The sequence below is a fragment of the Triturus cristatus genome, chromosome 10 (genome assembly GCF_964204655.1).
Source record: "Triturus cristatus chromosome 10, aTriCri1.1, whole genome shotgun sequence".
Taxonomy (NCBI): Eukaryota; Metazoa; Chordata; class Amphibia; order Caudata; family Salamandridae; genus Triturus; species Triturus cristatus.
In genome coordinates, this window is record NC_140593.1 from 276,340,569 (window position 1) to 276,358,157 (window position 17,589).

The window sequence follows — 17,589 nt, forward strand, 5'->3', positions numbered from 1 at the left end:
AAGTTTCTTTAAGTTCTAGTCAGCTCCATACCTGAGAATGAGAGAGGTTGGAATCTCTTTTCTGGACTCGATAGTCTAACCCCCGTAAGGGAAGTCAGAGAGCACTGGAGCTGGATTCTCTGCGAAGAGGATGGCAGCGTCAGGTCAGTGCATCAGGCTGCAACTCGATCTCCTACTGAACTTGCCGTGGCGAACCGCGTAGTCTGAGTTGGATCGAATCCTCCAGTAACCGCAATTTGCCAGGGCAAGTACTGTTATATTTATACCTTGAAGGTGTCTAGGAATGCCAGTACTGATGTAAAAGTCGGGCAGTGGAATGTTATGAATGAACCCCTAAGGAATAGATGTTCATGCATACTTATTGAGTTCTTGGAGAAATCAATATTCAAGCTGAGGGTAATTCCTAAAGGCTTAAGGGTCTGGTTTTCCAAGAATTCGTTGTGACGTGGATAAACGGATGTAGGTGGCCATGCCTGTATTTAGTTTGTACGGACAATGTCTAAATAAGGGCCGGATTTCTATGTCCAAATAAGGGCAATGTGAATTGTACCTATATAAGGGCATAAATCGGGAGACCTATATACGGAATCTAAATCTGCACGCAACACTGGAAGGTTACATTAAAACTATTTCGGATTTAAACAAAGGCCTGAAAGACTTTAAAGTAGATGATGTTTCGGAAACCAACAGTAAGGGATTATCAAGTGCTACGATTTGGCTGGGAAACCTAGGAACTATATTAGTGATTTCTATTTTGAGACCCTGATCTTAGTGCATACTGCTGATGATACTATCAATTCAATTTTGCAAATACCAAAAGAGTAAGAATCGTGGAGAGAAAAGAAAAAGAAATGATCTTGAATTGGAAAATACGGAATGCAATTTTTATGATGAGGTAAAAACTTTAGAGGAAATTACAAGAAAGAGGTTAAAGAGAACACACTCACAATCAGTGACAAGATCTGATGTGATAGATAATGTGATGGCTTGATTCTTGGTCCAGTGAGATTTTGAAAATCATAATGCACAACACATTTATACATAGAGAACACGAAAAGTTGAAAGTACGTTGCACATGACAGATACAGTGATACATGTAACCGAGACAAGTGAAGAAAACATACAGAAGGTAATATTAATACATATAATCGAAGTTGCACTAATGCCACTTAAGCTCATTAATGGGGTTTATGCTAAATAAAGTGGCCTAGTGTTTTGATGCTTTTAGCACCAGTTAGATAAGAATGGGGAAAAACGGGTAAACAATGAAGTATGAACTTGATATTTACAGAATGATTTTAGAGATATTATACTGTATGAAAACCTTCAAACGATATTTGAATTTTTTTTTTTTAAAACATGCATTTATATTAATAATGTCAAAATTTGTGGAAGTAGGATATTCCTAATGTTAGTTATTTCCATGTAATAATATTTTGTGAAGTTTATACATTTTACGTAAAAAGATTAATTTCATTATAATTGAGGTAGAGTTATGTAATTTAACTGTGCAATGCTAACTTAAAAGCCTTCTTTTCGAGAGGCTTTTTCTCTGGTATTGACTTTCACTCTGATTTAATAAAATGGATTGTTTGTTGCAAAATGTGATGTAACTTGTTTGTTCTGAACACTACTGTCTCTTGAGATATTTAATTACTTTTTCAAATGTTCACAGCAAAATGTTCCTGTGGGAATAGAATTTTAGCTATGACCGTAATCTGCAACTTTGTATTTCTTTTCTAGCAATGTTAGGCCTGTGTGTGGACTTGCAAAGTTTAGTTTCTCATAACAAGCATAGGAAACTAGCTCGATGTTTCAGTTATCGTAGGTGAGATGATGTGACCATAGCCATGTGACGGTCTTTCGATGGTGGTGTGATGGTATGCCACTAGGACTTTACCAAAGAACTTATGAAAGAAAAAAACCACAAAGGATGGGCAACACAGAGGCACACAAATTGGCACAGACACTGAGACACAACTCTGTAGACAGACGCGTACATGCAATCTCACACTGTTTGAGATGTTTTTTGAATCGCACTACATTGCATTTCGAACTTGGAAGCTTCTTGATGTTTTTTAAACTCTTTACTAACTTTGGACTGCCTGGTCTTTGCTACAGTTGGTGGCATACTCCACTGTACTCCACTCTATTCCACTCAACAACATGCTACTCCACTCTTTGCCACAGTACGACACGCTAAAGTACTCTGACACTCAACCGCGGCTCGTGCAGGTAAGAGCGGTGAGGTTAGGTGGGGGGTATTTCGCCAGACGACAGCGAAGGGTAATTATTTATTTATTCAATTTTCCCTCGTGATCATCTGTCGAATCCCCCCCACCTGGCCCCACCGCTCTTACCTGCATAGGCCACGGCTGTACTCCATTCCACAACACTGTATGCAACTCCTTCCGTGCCATTCTACTCTGAAACACTTCTCCAATGTACTCCACTACGCTACCCCACACTACGACACACTATGCCACTACTCTCTATGACACTCTTCTCCACTCTACCACACTTCAATCTGTGTGTGTGTATATATATGTATATATACACACATATATATAAAAAACATAGGTTCATGTAAAGTTATGATTAGCGTTGGTCATAATACCAAAATGAATGTTTAAAAAAATCTGAAATTCACCAATCTACAAATTTAAACCGAAAAACTACTGACATTCACCAGGTATGGTTAGGTTTACAATTCATAACTACATAAATACAATGCTTATAATCTCATGCTTGTTGGAACAGATGTAATTACTAATATCATACATAATCTTACAGATGACGTAGTAGATCACATTATCTGTAACACCGTGGAAGAGACCACTAAGCATGTCTTCTCATTTATTGGTTTGAGTTTGTTATTTAATTACATTGTGTTTTAGGCTTTGCTCAGTAAAAGTAAGCTTAGGCCAGGTATTGATCCTGTCGCCTTGGGTGGACAATACCCGCTGGGCTCCGCCTTCGACCATTGTCTTGCTTCGCCTTTCAGATAATACAGAGTTCCACAAAATATCACTCCCACACTGTGGCTCAAGCACGACGAGGCAGGAGACATAAAACACAACAACACCTAGAAAGGGGTTTCACTTTACAAAATGCAAAGACTCTCCTTTTAGAATAAGGCATGAGGTTTTAATTATGCAGTGCTCTTTAACAGAAAGGCTTTTCACAGATGTCAAATGAATAACATTCAAATGTATATAGAGATATTTATTTATATGCAAGCAACAATAACACACTTGGTAAATGCAACTGTTAAATGCATGGATAATAATATGAAATACAAGCAGCAAATAATATGAGATAGAACTCAAGGAAATAATACTGGACATCCTGCAAGAGATCAGAAAGATATATGTACACTAAATACATCAAATGGTTTCTTTGGATGTTCACCTTGACTCACTCACACATCACAAAGAAAACACCTCAAATGACCAAAGCCTCTGGCCACACATCACAATGGCAATAATCAAAACTCAACACTTCACCTGGTGCAAACACTGCATCTTAGCCCACTCTAGACCGGGGAATTTAACAACCGGGAATAAGAGCCTCAGCAACCAGGGCTCCGCTTTATTGAAGTAGACGCGTCTGTCCCCATTCGGATTCCAAAATCCCAGTTTCTTTTTTTTTCTTCTTTTGTTTCCTCATTTAACCTCCGTAGCCATAGCAACCTCTCGACCTTATCCACCGCTGGTGCTGATGACTTGGTGGTTTCAGTCTCAACTGTTATTCCTTCGGGGACCGCCCAAAGTGCACATCGTGAGCTGACCAAGAGGTTTTAATCATTGGAACTTAACCAAAAGCTAGTCTGATCTAATCTAATCCATTGGATTCTCATCCAACAAATTCCAAAAAAACCCAGTGACAGGCCTTTCTCTATAAGCATTTACCCTTTGATCCAGAGCTCTAAAATAAGTGACAGAATTCCACCAGGCATTCCAGGAGGGTGGTGCCATCTGACGCCACAATTTACATATCTCTCTCCTAGCCAGGAGGATCATATAAAACACCAACTTATGTTGCAATACGTTCGGATCATGCCTCCCCCCAGATTTAGGGATTATCCCAAAAAGTATAAGAAATGGGCTTACCTCTATGATTAAACCCAGCACCCTCGAGATGGTCTTACCCACATTTTTCCAGAATTCATGTAACTTGGAGCAGGAGACAAATATGTGGATGTCATCTGCATTCAGGAAGCCACATCTGAGGCATCTTGCTTCTCCACCACCCCTCATTCTTGAAATTTTAAGAGGGGACCAGTATAGCCTGTGAATTGGTTCTTTCTGAGTGCAGCAGATTTGATTAACGGGTAAAGAGTGTCTATAGATACTCACCATAAGTGATCTAGCTCCTCTCTCGGCAAGTAGTTTTCCCAGACTCGAGTTGGCTTATCGATCTTCCTGTCTGCTGCAGCAGTACCAAAGAGTCACTTCTTTTTTCCTCGGGGCCACATCTTGTAAATACTTTCCATGGGGCATTCCTCCAATAGAGACCAACATTGGCATTTACACCAAGAAACAATCTGATAAAATTTGAACCTCGAAAGGGCGCCTCTAGTAATGTTATTCCAGTAATCCCAAGAGTGACATTCATTACCCGAAACAATGTCCTTCCAGTACGTGACACCAGCCTCTATCAAAGGACGAGCTAGAACGTCCAGGAAGCACTCTGGAGTTCCACGAGAGCCCCACACAGGCGCCCACTCGCTATAATATGAGAGGCCCAGACAGTCTGGACAACTTGACCATAATTTGGCTGCCATATGTAAAGTCTTCAAGCGTACTTTTTAAAAAAATTTAAAGGAGCAAAATTTATACATAAATCCTTTTGTCTCTATGCCAACTAACATGGCTTTGAACATGCTCCCTGTTAACGAATTATCTGGGGTGAGCAATAGCATCCTGCAATTTTTCAACTGGTAGGCCCAACAATATAGCTGTAAATCGGGTAAGCCCATACCCCCATACTTCAATTTGCGCCTTAGTTTTTTCCAAGACAAGCGAATCCCCTTACTTGCCCATATAAAAGAAGAAATATTGCCTTGAATTCTAAGCAGATCTGCTTTTGCAAATTCTAGAAGGATATTGTTAAACAAGTAGGTAAATTTAGGAAGTATACACATTTTTACAAGATTAACCCTTCCATAGTGAGAGAGGGGTATACTCTGCCATCTTTTCAGCAAAACATCAACCTCTTTAGAGACCCTATCTAGGTTAATTTTTGGAATGTTATCAAGATCTTGAGTAATTATTACCCCGAGGTATCTGAGCTCCCTGGCAAAATTACTTTCATGGTCGGGAATATTCCATGCCATGATCTCAGTTTTATCTTCGTTTACCTCATATCCTGAGAATTTCCCGAACACCTGTGCTTCGGCCATAAGCTCTGGAAGTGTAGCGGAGACATTTGAGGACAATAAAACCAAGTCATCCGCATAAAGCGCTACTTTCCTCTCAAATCCATTTATTACAAAGGGAGCTATCTTCTGATTCTGGCGTAAACTCTGGGCAAGGGGTTCAATTTATAAATCAAACAGAATAGGGGACAATGGGCAACCCTGCCTAGTTCCATGGCCTATTTTAACAATTGGAGAGGGGCTTCCATTAACCAAAATCTGGGCATAAGGTGACCTGTATATTTTCTTAAGTACTTTCCTGAACTCTTCGCCGAAACCAAAAGCCTTCAAAACCCTATCTAAGAAATGCCAGTTCACACGGTCAAAGGCTTTGGCGGCATCAACGGTAATGATGGAAAGAGGGATATTCTGTGAAACTGCCAAATCGGCTGCCCCAATTAGAGTATATACCAGTTCAGACATCTGCCTGCCCGGAAGGAAGCCCTTCTGATCTTCATGTATAATAGGCCCTACAATCTTTGACAGTCGGTTACTCAGGATCTCCGCAAATACTTTATAATCAGCATTTATTAAGGAAATCGACCGGTATGACAGGCATTGTGTCGGATCCTTCCCAGGTTTTAATATGAGTGATATAAGTGCACCACTCCAAGAATCTGGCAGAGGAGATAGGCCACTTAGAATATCATTAAATAGCTTCAGGCAGACTGGAACCACCTGATCCCTTAATAGAGTATAGACCTCAATTGGGATCGAGTCTGGGCCCGGGGCCTTTCCCTTCTTAGCTCTGACTAGTACCGCCAGAACCTCGCTTCCAGTTATTTCTGACATTAAGAATTTTTGGCTATCCTCTGATAACTTTGGAAGTTGTTTCTTTATAAGCTAACTATCAATGTGTTCCTCCGCGATATAGGAGTCTTCTTGATATAACTCTTGGAAGAACTGCACAAAAGCCTGTTCTATCTTATCTTTAGCCTCAGTGACGTGTGCGTGTATTTTAATCCTACTGATGTAATTATAAGATCTATCAATTCGGCTTTTTATAGCCAAAAATTTACCGCAATTCTCCCCCTGCTCAAAATCCGTCATCTTGCTAGCTTCCCATTTTTGAAGCAAGATCTCTTCAGATTTGAGCCTGAAATTTAACTGTAACTCCTCAAGTCTCTTTGTTAGATTTTCATTTTCTATAGCGGATAAGCACCTAAACTTTAGCTATGCCTTTGTTATTTGTGCTTCTAGGCCAGCCAACTCGCTCTTCTCTGCCCTAGACCATCCCGTCACTGCCCCCTTTAGAGTTCCCCTCAACCAGGCTTTAAAAGCGTCCCAAACATTATACAGAGATGTCGATCCCAGATTATCTTGTAAAAAGCTAACAGTTTCTGATTTCAAAAAATCTGGAGTAGAAGGCTGCAATAGGAATCTCCTATTTAAGGTCCATCTTCTCAGGGGAGGCTTTTGAGGAAGATCCAAATTAAAAGCTATAGCCCCATGATCAGAGATGTGACTAGGCATGTATTCAATAAGACATACTTTGTCCAACTCAGAGTAATCCAAAAATATATAATCTAACCTGGAGCAGTGCAAATTATTTTTACTATAAAAAGAGTATTCTCTAGCTTCATCCTTTTTTTTCCGCCAAACGTCGCACAGATTCAGGTTTTTAAGAGTGGACATAAGATGAGCTTTAACACGCGGAGCAGCAATCTGTATCCGAGGGGAGGATCTATCCAGCCTATTATCCAGAAGCACATTAAAATCTCCTCCCATTATCAAAGGGTCCTCAAAATCAGCCAGGGCAAAACAAAGATTGTTTAAAGGCCCTGTATCATCCTCATTCGGCCCATAAAAACTGGCTATAGTATATTTACTACCCTGAGATTTTATTTCTGCTATGGCCCAACGTCCCATTGCATCTACCTGAGATTTAATGAGCTCAATCCTCGAATTTGATTTAATAATGACGGCAACCTCTTTCGAGCAGCACAACTGATCTGAGGCTATAATCTTGTCCACCCATCTTAACTTCTCAAATAACGCTTTACACTCGGATTGCAAAAGATGGGTTTCCTGAATTATAAGAATACTTGCCAAGCTATTTTTTAGGTATTGAAGAATCAGGCGCTGACTTCTCTTAACTCTCAGTCATTGACATTCCAGCATAAAAGCCCCAGACTTCGTCTCAATCCCTGTAAAGGTCTATCCACCATCATTGGCCTGATCCCACCCTCTGCTAGGACTACTGGAGGTTATTATTTCAGAAGGATTTAACGTTACTTTAAAAAAAAAAAAAAATCCCAATGCTCCCCACCAACAAACGTGCAAACCCACCCCCCCCACACCATCCCATCTCCCTGCATCCATCCCAACCCACCCCCGGGAACCCTCCCTGTCTAACCATGGCAATAGGACTTGCCTTATGAGTCATGGCCCTCCCGTCTCCTAACAAGAGAAAAAGCATAAAGACAAAATAGAAAATATGGATCCGAAATCTCTTAACCTAAATGCTAGTTTTTAGTTTGTTCTAGGAAATTGTCTACTTCTTCTGGGAATCTAATATAGAACATCTTATTAGCCCAGAGAACTTTCAGAAAGGCTGGGAATCTCAACTGCACCTGTGCCCCCTTCTCTCTCAGAGCGTCCATCCGCTTCCCTAGTTCCCATCTCCTATCTTCTGTTACCCTAGAAATGTCAGACCGGATTTTAAAGGAGATGTCATTAACCTATATAGATTTAAGTTTAAGGGCTGCCCCCAGAAGCTGCTCTTTCAAGAGATAAGATTGGATACATACTAAGATCTTCCTTGGTTTCTTCCGTGCAGGATTTAACCTGAAAGGGTCTCTATGGACACGCTGAATTTCATTCTCCCACACCGATGTTGAAGCAAGCTGGGGAAATGCTTTTACCAGGATGTCTATGATGTATTCTTTTAAATTATCCCCTTCCAGTCCTTCTTTTAAATCTAATATCCTTATGTTGTTCCTTCTAGAGATGTTTTCAAGTCTCTCCAGTCTCTCAGCCATAACATGCTCTCTCTTTTTTAACCTGACCACTTCCTGCGCATTATCCTTATCCTCCTGGCCAAGTTCTCCTTACTTTCCAGTGCCTCCCGTCGATGTGTTAATGCTTCCAAATTTGCTTCTAGACATGTACAAGTATCTTGTATCTTCCTCTGATTGGCCTCTGAAGTGGAGAAGCGGGCTCCCATCTCGGCTGACAACTGTATTAGCATCCCTTGTATCGAATATGTATCTGGACTCTGCTCTGCCCCTTCTGGACTCTGCCCCGAGCCCTCCAAGCAATGCTCTGTGGCTTCTAAGGACACATCTCCAGATTCTACATGCCTTGCATGACTAGCTTCCATAATTGTGGAAGCCGTAGAATTAGTCTCGCTAAGTATAGAAAATCGGTTTGAAAGAGGAATGACAGGGTTCTGATCCAAAGCTGTATCTACAACTGACATACTCTTGCTAAGGTCCTTATTGCCCTGTGAGTTAGCCATGAAGTAGGCCCTTAGTGAAGGCGTTATTTTCGAGAGGGGTTGATTTTTGTCTCTCTTCCTTCCTTTCACAGGAGCTGGTCTCCCTGTTCTAGATGAGGGCTTCTTATACTAATGGCCGTTTATTGGGGTCTCAGTAGTCCCAGGTGTCTGCGTATGTTGTGTATGTTGTATTGGTTGAGTTGGCTGTTGTACAAGAGGCTCTTTCCCTAGGAAGTTTTGTGATCTTAATTTATACCTTCTCCCCAGTGGAGTCACAGTAATAGATACACCGGGTGTCGGTTTGATTGAATTTAACTCTGCCCCCTTATGCAGCTGTGACCCTCTTCCCTCCAACTGTACTGAATTCTGTTCAGGTTGTGATTTATCTACCTCTGCCTCCATGTGGTAATGAATGTCCTCATTCCTTAATTTAGCAGTTAAAATAGGCGTTAAATCAAATTTGCGCTGGCTTACGGCAAAAAAATGTAACCTTGAACAGGTGTTTCCTGGATTAGTTTCCACTTTTACAGCTGCCTCAGTGGCATAATTGGGGTAGATTATTGTAGGAAAAGTAATTAGCCAACCTGCTAGTCAGGATGGGGTTGCTATACGATATAGCAGCTTACAATGAGAAAACTGAGCATAAGCCTAACGCTGTGTGTGTCGACTGTCGGCTAATGCCCCTGCAGCCCTGAAAAAGGAGAGTGTTAATCCCGCACACATTCTGACTGGTAAATAGTTATCACTCCGTCAGACCCTTACGGTACTGCCCCCAGTCCTCTTTCAAATCCGCTACCGCCACCTCCACTGCTCCACTGCTCCACCGCTCCACTGCTCCGCCGTTCCCCCCCGCCGCTCGGCCGCTACAGACAATCCGAGCACCTCGAGTAGGCTCCACTCTGGTCACCTCCACCACCGCCAGCAAGAGGACCTGGTACAGTTCACAGACAGAAAAACAGAGCGCAAACAAAACTCAGGCCGGGCCCCCCCAAGAGAGCAGTCCACCGCGCAGGAGCGGCGCGAAAGACGGGAGACAGAAGGCGGAAGACGCGGAGAGCCCGAAGGGATGAAATGAAGCTCCAGCCCCGATCCCAGCGGTGAGAAACGTATTAGTCAAAACTAATGTTCTGGGTAGCCATAATACCCTAATAGTACAGCCCAGTTGTATACCTTCCTTTTTTCTTCTAACAAACATTTTCAGACATGAACATACATAGTCGGTTCCAGGAACGGGAGAGCGAGCGACTCGCGACCTGCTAACTAGCTGGTCGCCATGTTCCCCCTGGGTCTGCTCATGTTACCCAATGTCCAAAATCCCAGTTTCTAAGTCAACAACCCTCAGCTTTATAATCTCAAAACACACTAGAAGGTTCGAGAGTCTTCTCCTCTGTGCCAAGGAAACTTACTGGAACTGGCCAGTTTCCAGGCAAGCATTCAACGGCAAGAGGAGTTCCCACGTCCCCTCTACATTCTCACATGTTCCAGACTTTAACTTGACAAAGCTTACGAAATCTCTCACAAAGCAAACCTTAAACCTGATTAACCCAAGCAACTTGCAAACACTCTGGGGGCCTGTCTGTGCGTGCACAAAAGCTCAAGCAAGGCAGAGTCAGAATTCAGGATGACATGAGGCCATGTCACAGCCAATAGTGAGAACTTCATAATACTTCCCAATGTATAACACACTGCACATTTGTGCACCCCTGCCTATAGCATCACATACTTCATCTTTCAATGTACATCAAAATGCACATTTGTGCACAACTGCTTATAGCATCACATGCTGCATCTCTCAATGTACAACACAATGCACATGTGTGCACCACTGCTCATAACACTGCCTTCGAGAAAAAGAAGTACATTCCACACCTCTCTCTCTCTCATGCTTTCAAATGCACATCCCACATGTTCTGTTCTTGGCAAGGTTGTTCTACTGTGACAGCTTCCACTTCAAAACTACGAGAAGAAATCTTCAAGAGAAACAAGGCATATGCAGGATGTCGTACATTCATGCTAGGGTAGAATAACACACCAAAGTCAATTAAAATGATGGTAGTCAAAGGTCATCACGTGGTGTCAGACCATAAGAGTGCCTCTAGCACTAAAACCATGTGCAGTGGTGTTGCTTGCAGAGCCTGGTAGGCTCCTTTCCAACCTGCTGGAGGCAGCCAGCTTCAGCTGCACACCCGTGTGCCTCCGAAATTGGCTGCAGGACTTTATCTATGGTCAAGCAAAATTCTAATTCTCACTTTATAAATTTGTTTGGCAAACAGGATCTTCAGTGGGTTCTTCAAAGACATTTCTTCCCTTTCCTTCATTGATTTTGTGTCAATATCACCCAGTTACTGGCTTTTACAAAGCATATGATTGTTTTGCATGTATTGCACCACCCTTTTATCGCGCTTCTTATTGTTGTAAATTGTTAGATTTACTAATGTTACTCACTGTGACGTATGTATGTATCTTTTCAGATTTTGAAAATATTTTAACACAAATAACTCTGCAGAAGTTACAGTGCACCCTGCAGAGACCGAATAATTGAGGATGCCGTTTAGCAATGGAAACGACCCCTTCATGGTGGAAATGAACGCTAAAGGATTAAAGGAAATACCTCAAAATGTTTTCCAGTTTCAAAACTTAAAACAATTATATCTGAACCACAATGAAATCAGAACCTTACCAAATGATGTGGGCAACCTGGTGGGGCTGCAAATATTATCAATGGACGATAATAAACTGACTACATTACCACCTGAAATACAGCGTCTTTCTTGGTTAACTGCTTTAAATATCAGTCATAACCAAATATCAGTCCTTCCAGGTGAAGTATTAAGGCTTGAAAACATTAGGCAGCTATTTGTTAGTCACAATGCCCTGGAGGAATTACCTGCTAATCTGGGGGATCTAATAACACTTGAGATTTTAGGGCTAAGCGAGAACAAGTTAAAAGTTCTGCCAGCATCAATGACCAACCTGACAAACTTGCGCGTCCTCAACCTCGACAACAATCAATTGCCAAGGCTGCCAAAGACCATCTGCTACCTCCCGAATCTAGTGAAACTTAGCGCGTCTGGTAACCTGATTTTGAGTCTACCCAAAGAAATTAAGGAACTGCGAAGTGTAAGAGAACTCTCATTGAATAACAACAAGCTCACTTTTTTACCTGTGCAGTTGTACGATTTGCTAAACTTGGAGGAGCTCAGGGTAGATGGCAACAAGTTGGAGTCCATTTCAGACAAAGTGGTGAACCTTCAAGAACTTAAGATTCTGAGCCTTGCCGATAATTTACTGAAGGGCCTCACAGAGAAGGTTTGCTTTTGCATTAGGCTAGAATGTTTATTCCTCTCTGGCAATCAGATCACACAGCTTCCCCAGCAGATCAACAAACTCCAAAAACTACAAAAACTTTCATTACACAGAAATGCCCTAGAGGACCTACCGGAACAAATTTCCCAACTCCCAGTACTCTTAAAACTTGGATGTTCTGAGAACACCCTAACATGCATTCCAATAGAAATAAAAAATTGTAAAAAACTCAATAAAATGAATCTAAGTTTTAACAAGCTATCAGAATTTCCTCCCGCATTGTGTTCTTTAGCCAGACTGAAGTATCTGAATCTCAGAGGAAATTGCATTGTAGAGTTACCTGCAGATTTTGCATACATTGTGGCCCTTACCTTTTTAGACTTAAGCGAAAACAAGCTTTCAGTATTCCCTGTACACCTGTGCAGCCTCTTGAATCTCCAGCATCTTGATCTGAGCAAAAATGAACTGAGTGCTGTTCACCATGATGTTTCCAAACTAACAAATCTGTCCGTGCTTTTGTTGCGCTACAACAAGTTTGAATCTTTTCCAGTTGAAGTGTGCAGCTTAGAAAAACTTCACAAACTTGACCTCTCAGAGAATCGGATAAATGGCGCTCCTGCAGAGATGGCCAAACTTCAAGTGATCGAAGAATTAAACCTGAGTAACAATGCATTCACATCTTTTCCAGTTGAAATCTGCCACCTTGCGTCGCTGAAAAAATTGGAGCTCTCTCAAGTAAATGGAATGAAGGTAGGCTCTATTAAGAATCACTTTTTGTCTAGTTTATGGAGACACCGTATTGCAAAAAGTCATAATACACACACCAACGCCACGCCACCACCACCTTTTCCTCCATCACCACCAGCACCACTACCACCACCATTAGGTGAAAATATACTACAACTCAAGCAACTCCATTGGCAATTCAAGTGCAGCAGATCCTTATGTCGCTACTTCCTTTCCCATGCACAATATGTTTATACAGAGAAATTCCACTAAGGCCATCCCATGCCCACTCTCCAATTTATGAAGATCTCCTCCCACTTCTAGTAACTCCCCATGCCACACAACCCATGCTGTGTAGGTCTGGAATTAAAGCAAATCCACCCAGTGCTCAGCAGCAAGATTTGCTGTCCCACAAAAGAAAAAAAACTAGACCTAGTTCAGTTTGGGAACACAACTTCTGTTGGAATCAGATTAAGAGTCTGAATGTTGACTTACAAATAATAACTTCTGGTCACAAGAAAGTAAAAACTGTTGAAAATGGAGGCATCAACAGCATACCATGGGTTACGACAGCAGTGGTAGCTCGGTACATCTTCACAGGTGTCAAGGATGGTGCCCTGATTTGGTATGGCGCATAGACTCCTTTTTTGTATTTGTATTATTTCCTTATTTTGATGAGTCTTAATTATGATTATATCTATAAAACAGACAACTTGCATAACTGTTTCTGGGGCCATTAAGGAGAATATTTTTACAATATTAATTCAGTCCTGAATGAATTCAAGTTTGGGGAGAATTTCAACCATTCCAGGGAAGTTTTTGTTTCCTATATGTTTTATTTTTGCAGATCATTAACAAATGAATCAGTGTTGTTCATTATCACAGGACAATTTTTTTGTCTATTGCGCATTCTGTACCTTACTAGTTTAGATGGAAACAATTACCCATCATAGGGAAGACATCAGCGTTCAATAAGAGGACAGTGCATCATCATCCGATAAACATTATCACCTGCCATTTTTAAAGTAAATATACCTCAGAGGGACGCAGGTTAAACAGTCCCATATTATCACCTGGTGAAGTTACGTAACATAAAGACTTGGAGGTTAAGGAGGCAGAGGGGCGAACAAGGTAAGAGGTATCTCTTTTGGGACGGGGGCAGGGGTTCCTTTTGGGACGTTGCATCAGGCCTGGATTTTCTATGTATAATAATGATTTCATAACTATTTGTGAGAAGATGCTCCCTACTAATTCTTCTGTTGCATAATTGCATCATTTAGCCTATGCTCACTTGGCCAATCTCTTCTTCCACTGTGTGATCTCTGGAGCAATGTTCGACTTCCACATTTTGGCCATTTGTCTCTTGGCCAATTGAGGTGCCATACCCACAAATCAATATTTGTATTTGTTGTGCTTGGTTTGGGTTAGTTAGCCCAGTAGGCAGATCTTGGCATTATATTTTATTCTGATTTCTGCCAACTGTTCAGTAGTGTCTATGATCTTGTTTGAGAATTTGTGTATTGTTACTTATGTCTGTAATAGGTTTACATTGTTCACGCAGAATCTCAGGCATACATTTGGCATCGTACAGTGATTGTAAGCAATCACTTAGGTGTCAGGTATGTGAGGTATAGTATATTATGCCGGATAAGCTTGAACCTGCATTTCTGGACACTAAGTTTGGATATAGGTTTATTGCTATCCATTCTGAGTCTGTTATTTTCATGCTTAGGTCAGTTGCCCTGGTATTCCCTAATTCTTGCAAGTCAATCTCTATCATAAATGATAATTCTGTGCATAGTCAGGTCACTGCTCTTCTACTACATCCCAGCTCCAGTAGGGTCTCCCCAGCCCTGTGCATTGGGGACACTTCAGCATTGTTCGCTCATGGTTTTCTCATAGCCTTGACCAGTGTACCAAAGGTCAGGAACTGACAAATAAGGATAGTGTTTGCCATCGGAAGTGTTTGAAATGTATAAAATCCAGTGTCATTATACAAGTCACCCACTGCCATGTTAATGTTGGCAGCTATCCCTACTGCCACTTCTTCTGCCACTCTAGAGAGATAGTATGCTTTTCAACAAGGTAGTTTGTTCCTTTAAAGGACATTATGATTACAGCCAGCTGCTTGGCAATTGTTCAAAGGGACTTGCACTATTTAAAAGCTAACGTGTCCTCATCTTGTGAAACAGGAAATGACAATAGAAGAAAACAGCAATGCAGTGCTCAGAACTAATGCAGCAGCCACTTTTTGTTTTACCTTCTAGCAAGACAAAAATGCAACCTTTTGGTCTTGTAATCATTTCCTGTTTCAGGGTTGTGAGCAGCGCTCAGAAATGGATGACAGCCAATGTTGAAAATGTCCACCCAAAAAAAAGTCAAGGATAGCATAGCTAGAGATTCTTATTGCAGTATCCAGCATAATTTAAGCCACTTATTGTGTAAAATCTCTCCTTTAACTATTCTCCCTCAAGTCTGAGAAGAGTTGTTTCTGGGTTGCTCCTCTCAGATACCAGCAATTCATGTTCAAAATGGACTAGGATGTATCTTTGGTAGCCAGTAGGTACATTTTAAAAAGAACTTCCCCTTTATAGGCCTGGCTTGATAGCATTGCAACACAAAATGATGATGGACGGAATGCTGAACATTGTCAGACATTCACCACCAGCCACAGATCTGAGTTAAATCCATTGTTTTGTTGCTCGCCATGCCACCCCAGTTTGGACCCAGACATATGCAAATCAGTCTTGACCCTGAAAAATAATGATGGATTATACCCAGATCTGTGACTGGAGGGAGTGTTTGAAAAGATTCAACACTTCGTCCATCATTTTATTCTGTGATGTTGCTATGTGCGTCCTAAGTGGGATGGTATGCCCAGATGCGCCACTGGATTCAAGCTAGCCTGGCTGATGAGGGGTGATGCCCCGAACCCGGTCCCAGGATGCTTGTTTCCGGTTGAGAGCGGTCCTGGCCTGGCAGTTTAAGCTGGACTGCTCCATGGGGAGCAGGGTCAAGACTGATTTGCATATGTCTGGCTCCAAACTGGGATGAAGTGGCGAGCAAAATAACAATGAATTATACCCAGATCTGTGACTGGGGGTGAGTGTTTGAAAAGTTTCAACACTACGTCCATCATTTTATTTTGTGATGTTGCTTGACAGCATAACTGTCACTGAAACTCATTTGATCAACCTAAAAAGCAGCTTTTTGAAGCACTATCGGGACAGAGACTTTGGCCCCGCCCACATGTTGGCAGTCATGTGTACATGATTTGATTAGGCAGAAATTGTCTGCTTCCTCTGAACCACTGTTTGTGTTGCACTCCTATTGGCTGTTGGAAGGTTTCACCCCACCCACTATGGCTGCCGAGTTAAAACGTGATGATGCAGTGGTGTGCAAAGCAAACCCTTGATAATGCTGCAACTCCGTTGTCTGAGAGGGACATCTCCTTAGCCAAGACGGTTGTTCTATTGAAACTGGTTTACACAGTTGCCGAAACCTTTTTTCGCAACTTGTTCAGCATGTAAACTCTGGATGCCCAGTTGCAAAGGCAACTCTGTTTAGCTACTTCTGTGCAGCCACTTTTCTCTAAACAGCATCTTCTGCCATACTATAGTGCCTCCTTTCACATGGTTCACTCTTCCTTGCAAGATACGGGGCAGCTGCATCTCACCCACCCGAACCTTGCAGCAGAAGTAGCTCTTGGGAGCTGTAGTCAGTCCTGCAAATGCAGCACATGACGAGCTACATTCTCCGCTTCACTGGAAGCTGTTGCTTGCCAGCTTTCACAACCTGTGGCAGTGTTTTCACCCAGACGTTATACTGGGCCAGGCTCTTTTATCCTTGTTTTCTGTTTCTCTGCTTTTTACAGTGCCCTCTTCCTTTATGTACATTCTCCATGGAACCCTAATGTACTTCCTAGGAATCCTGTGTAAACAGATACATATTGCTCCCCAGGTGCCCTTGTCGTGCTGTAGCCTTGCCTTGCATTTTATGGTGTGTTTTATCTGTTTCTGCAAGAGGACTAGATTTAAGGTCCTCTCCCGATTGCTTGGTGGGAGAGGACCTTAATTGCTTGCATCCCTGCTTGTCAGCACTGCTTCTTCTTCTTCTGGTGTGTGTTGCCCTCCCTGTAGCATGGTTCAAGTACTTGTGTCCTTCCACTGCTGGCACTTTTGGGACCTATTTTTAGGTCTCACCTAGACAGCAAATGCGCTGTCTCCTAGAGACATGCTGTATCCACTCTGTGGGCTTACAGCCCTCCCATTGCTTTTGATTAATTTCTTCGTGTGTCCTTTCCAAAAGCTTGCTTCTATGTGGGTAATCTGTGTTTTTGTACCTCCTTCTTGTGTCTTGTTCCCTCCCACGGAGCAGTGGCCTATTACTTGTATCCTTTCACTATTGTCTATTTAAGTTCGTGTATGTGCTCTATTTTTTTGCTTCTTTCAGCCCGTGCTTTGGGAGGGTTCCCTTTTGTTTCTTTGTAGTGTTGATGCTCCTAGCGCTGTTTCTGTAAACAGCCCTGTAAATCTTGTCCTTATCTCGTCACATTTGCTGTTTTCCAAGGACACCTGTTCCGTCCATCCACCCCTCCCTCATCACTGCTTGTCCCCTCCGTCGTCGGCCGCTCTTTCTGTTTCGTCACTTCTGAGTTCCACTTTAGCTTCATGGCCCTTCGTTACAACTACTTCCAATG

General features: G+C 42.1%; 1 protein-coding gene across 1 annotated transcript in view; it reads left to right on the forward strand.

Annotated features, from left to right (window-relative positions):
• Window positions 1-17,589, forward strand: part of LRRD1 (leucine rich repeats and death domain containing 1) — a 191,706-nt gene that overhangs the window by 55,216 nt on the left and 118,901 nt on the right. Inside the window, exon 3 of the mRNA XM_085631088.1 lies at window positions 11,330-12,914. Within this exon, the coding sequence (XP_085487214.1) occupies window positions 11,403-12,914 (1,512 nt within the window). The 5' untranslated portion in view covers window positions 11,330-11,402. The remainder of the gene's footprint in view (window positions 1-11,329; window positions 12,915-17,589) is intronic.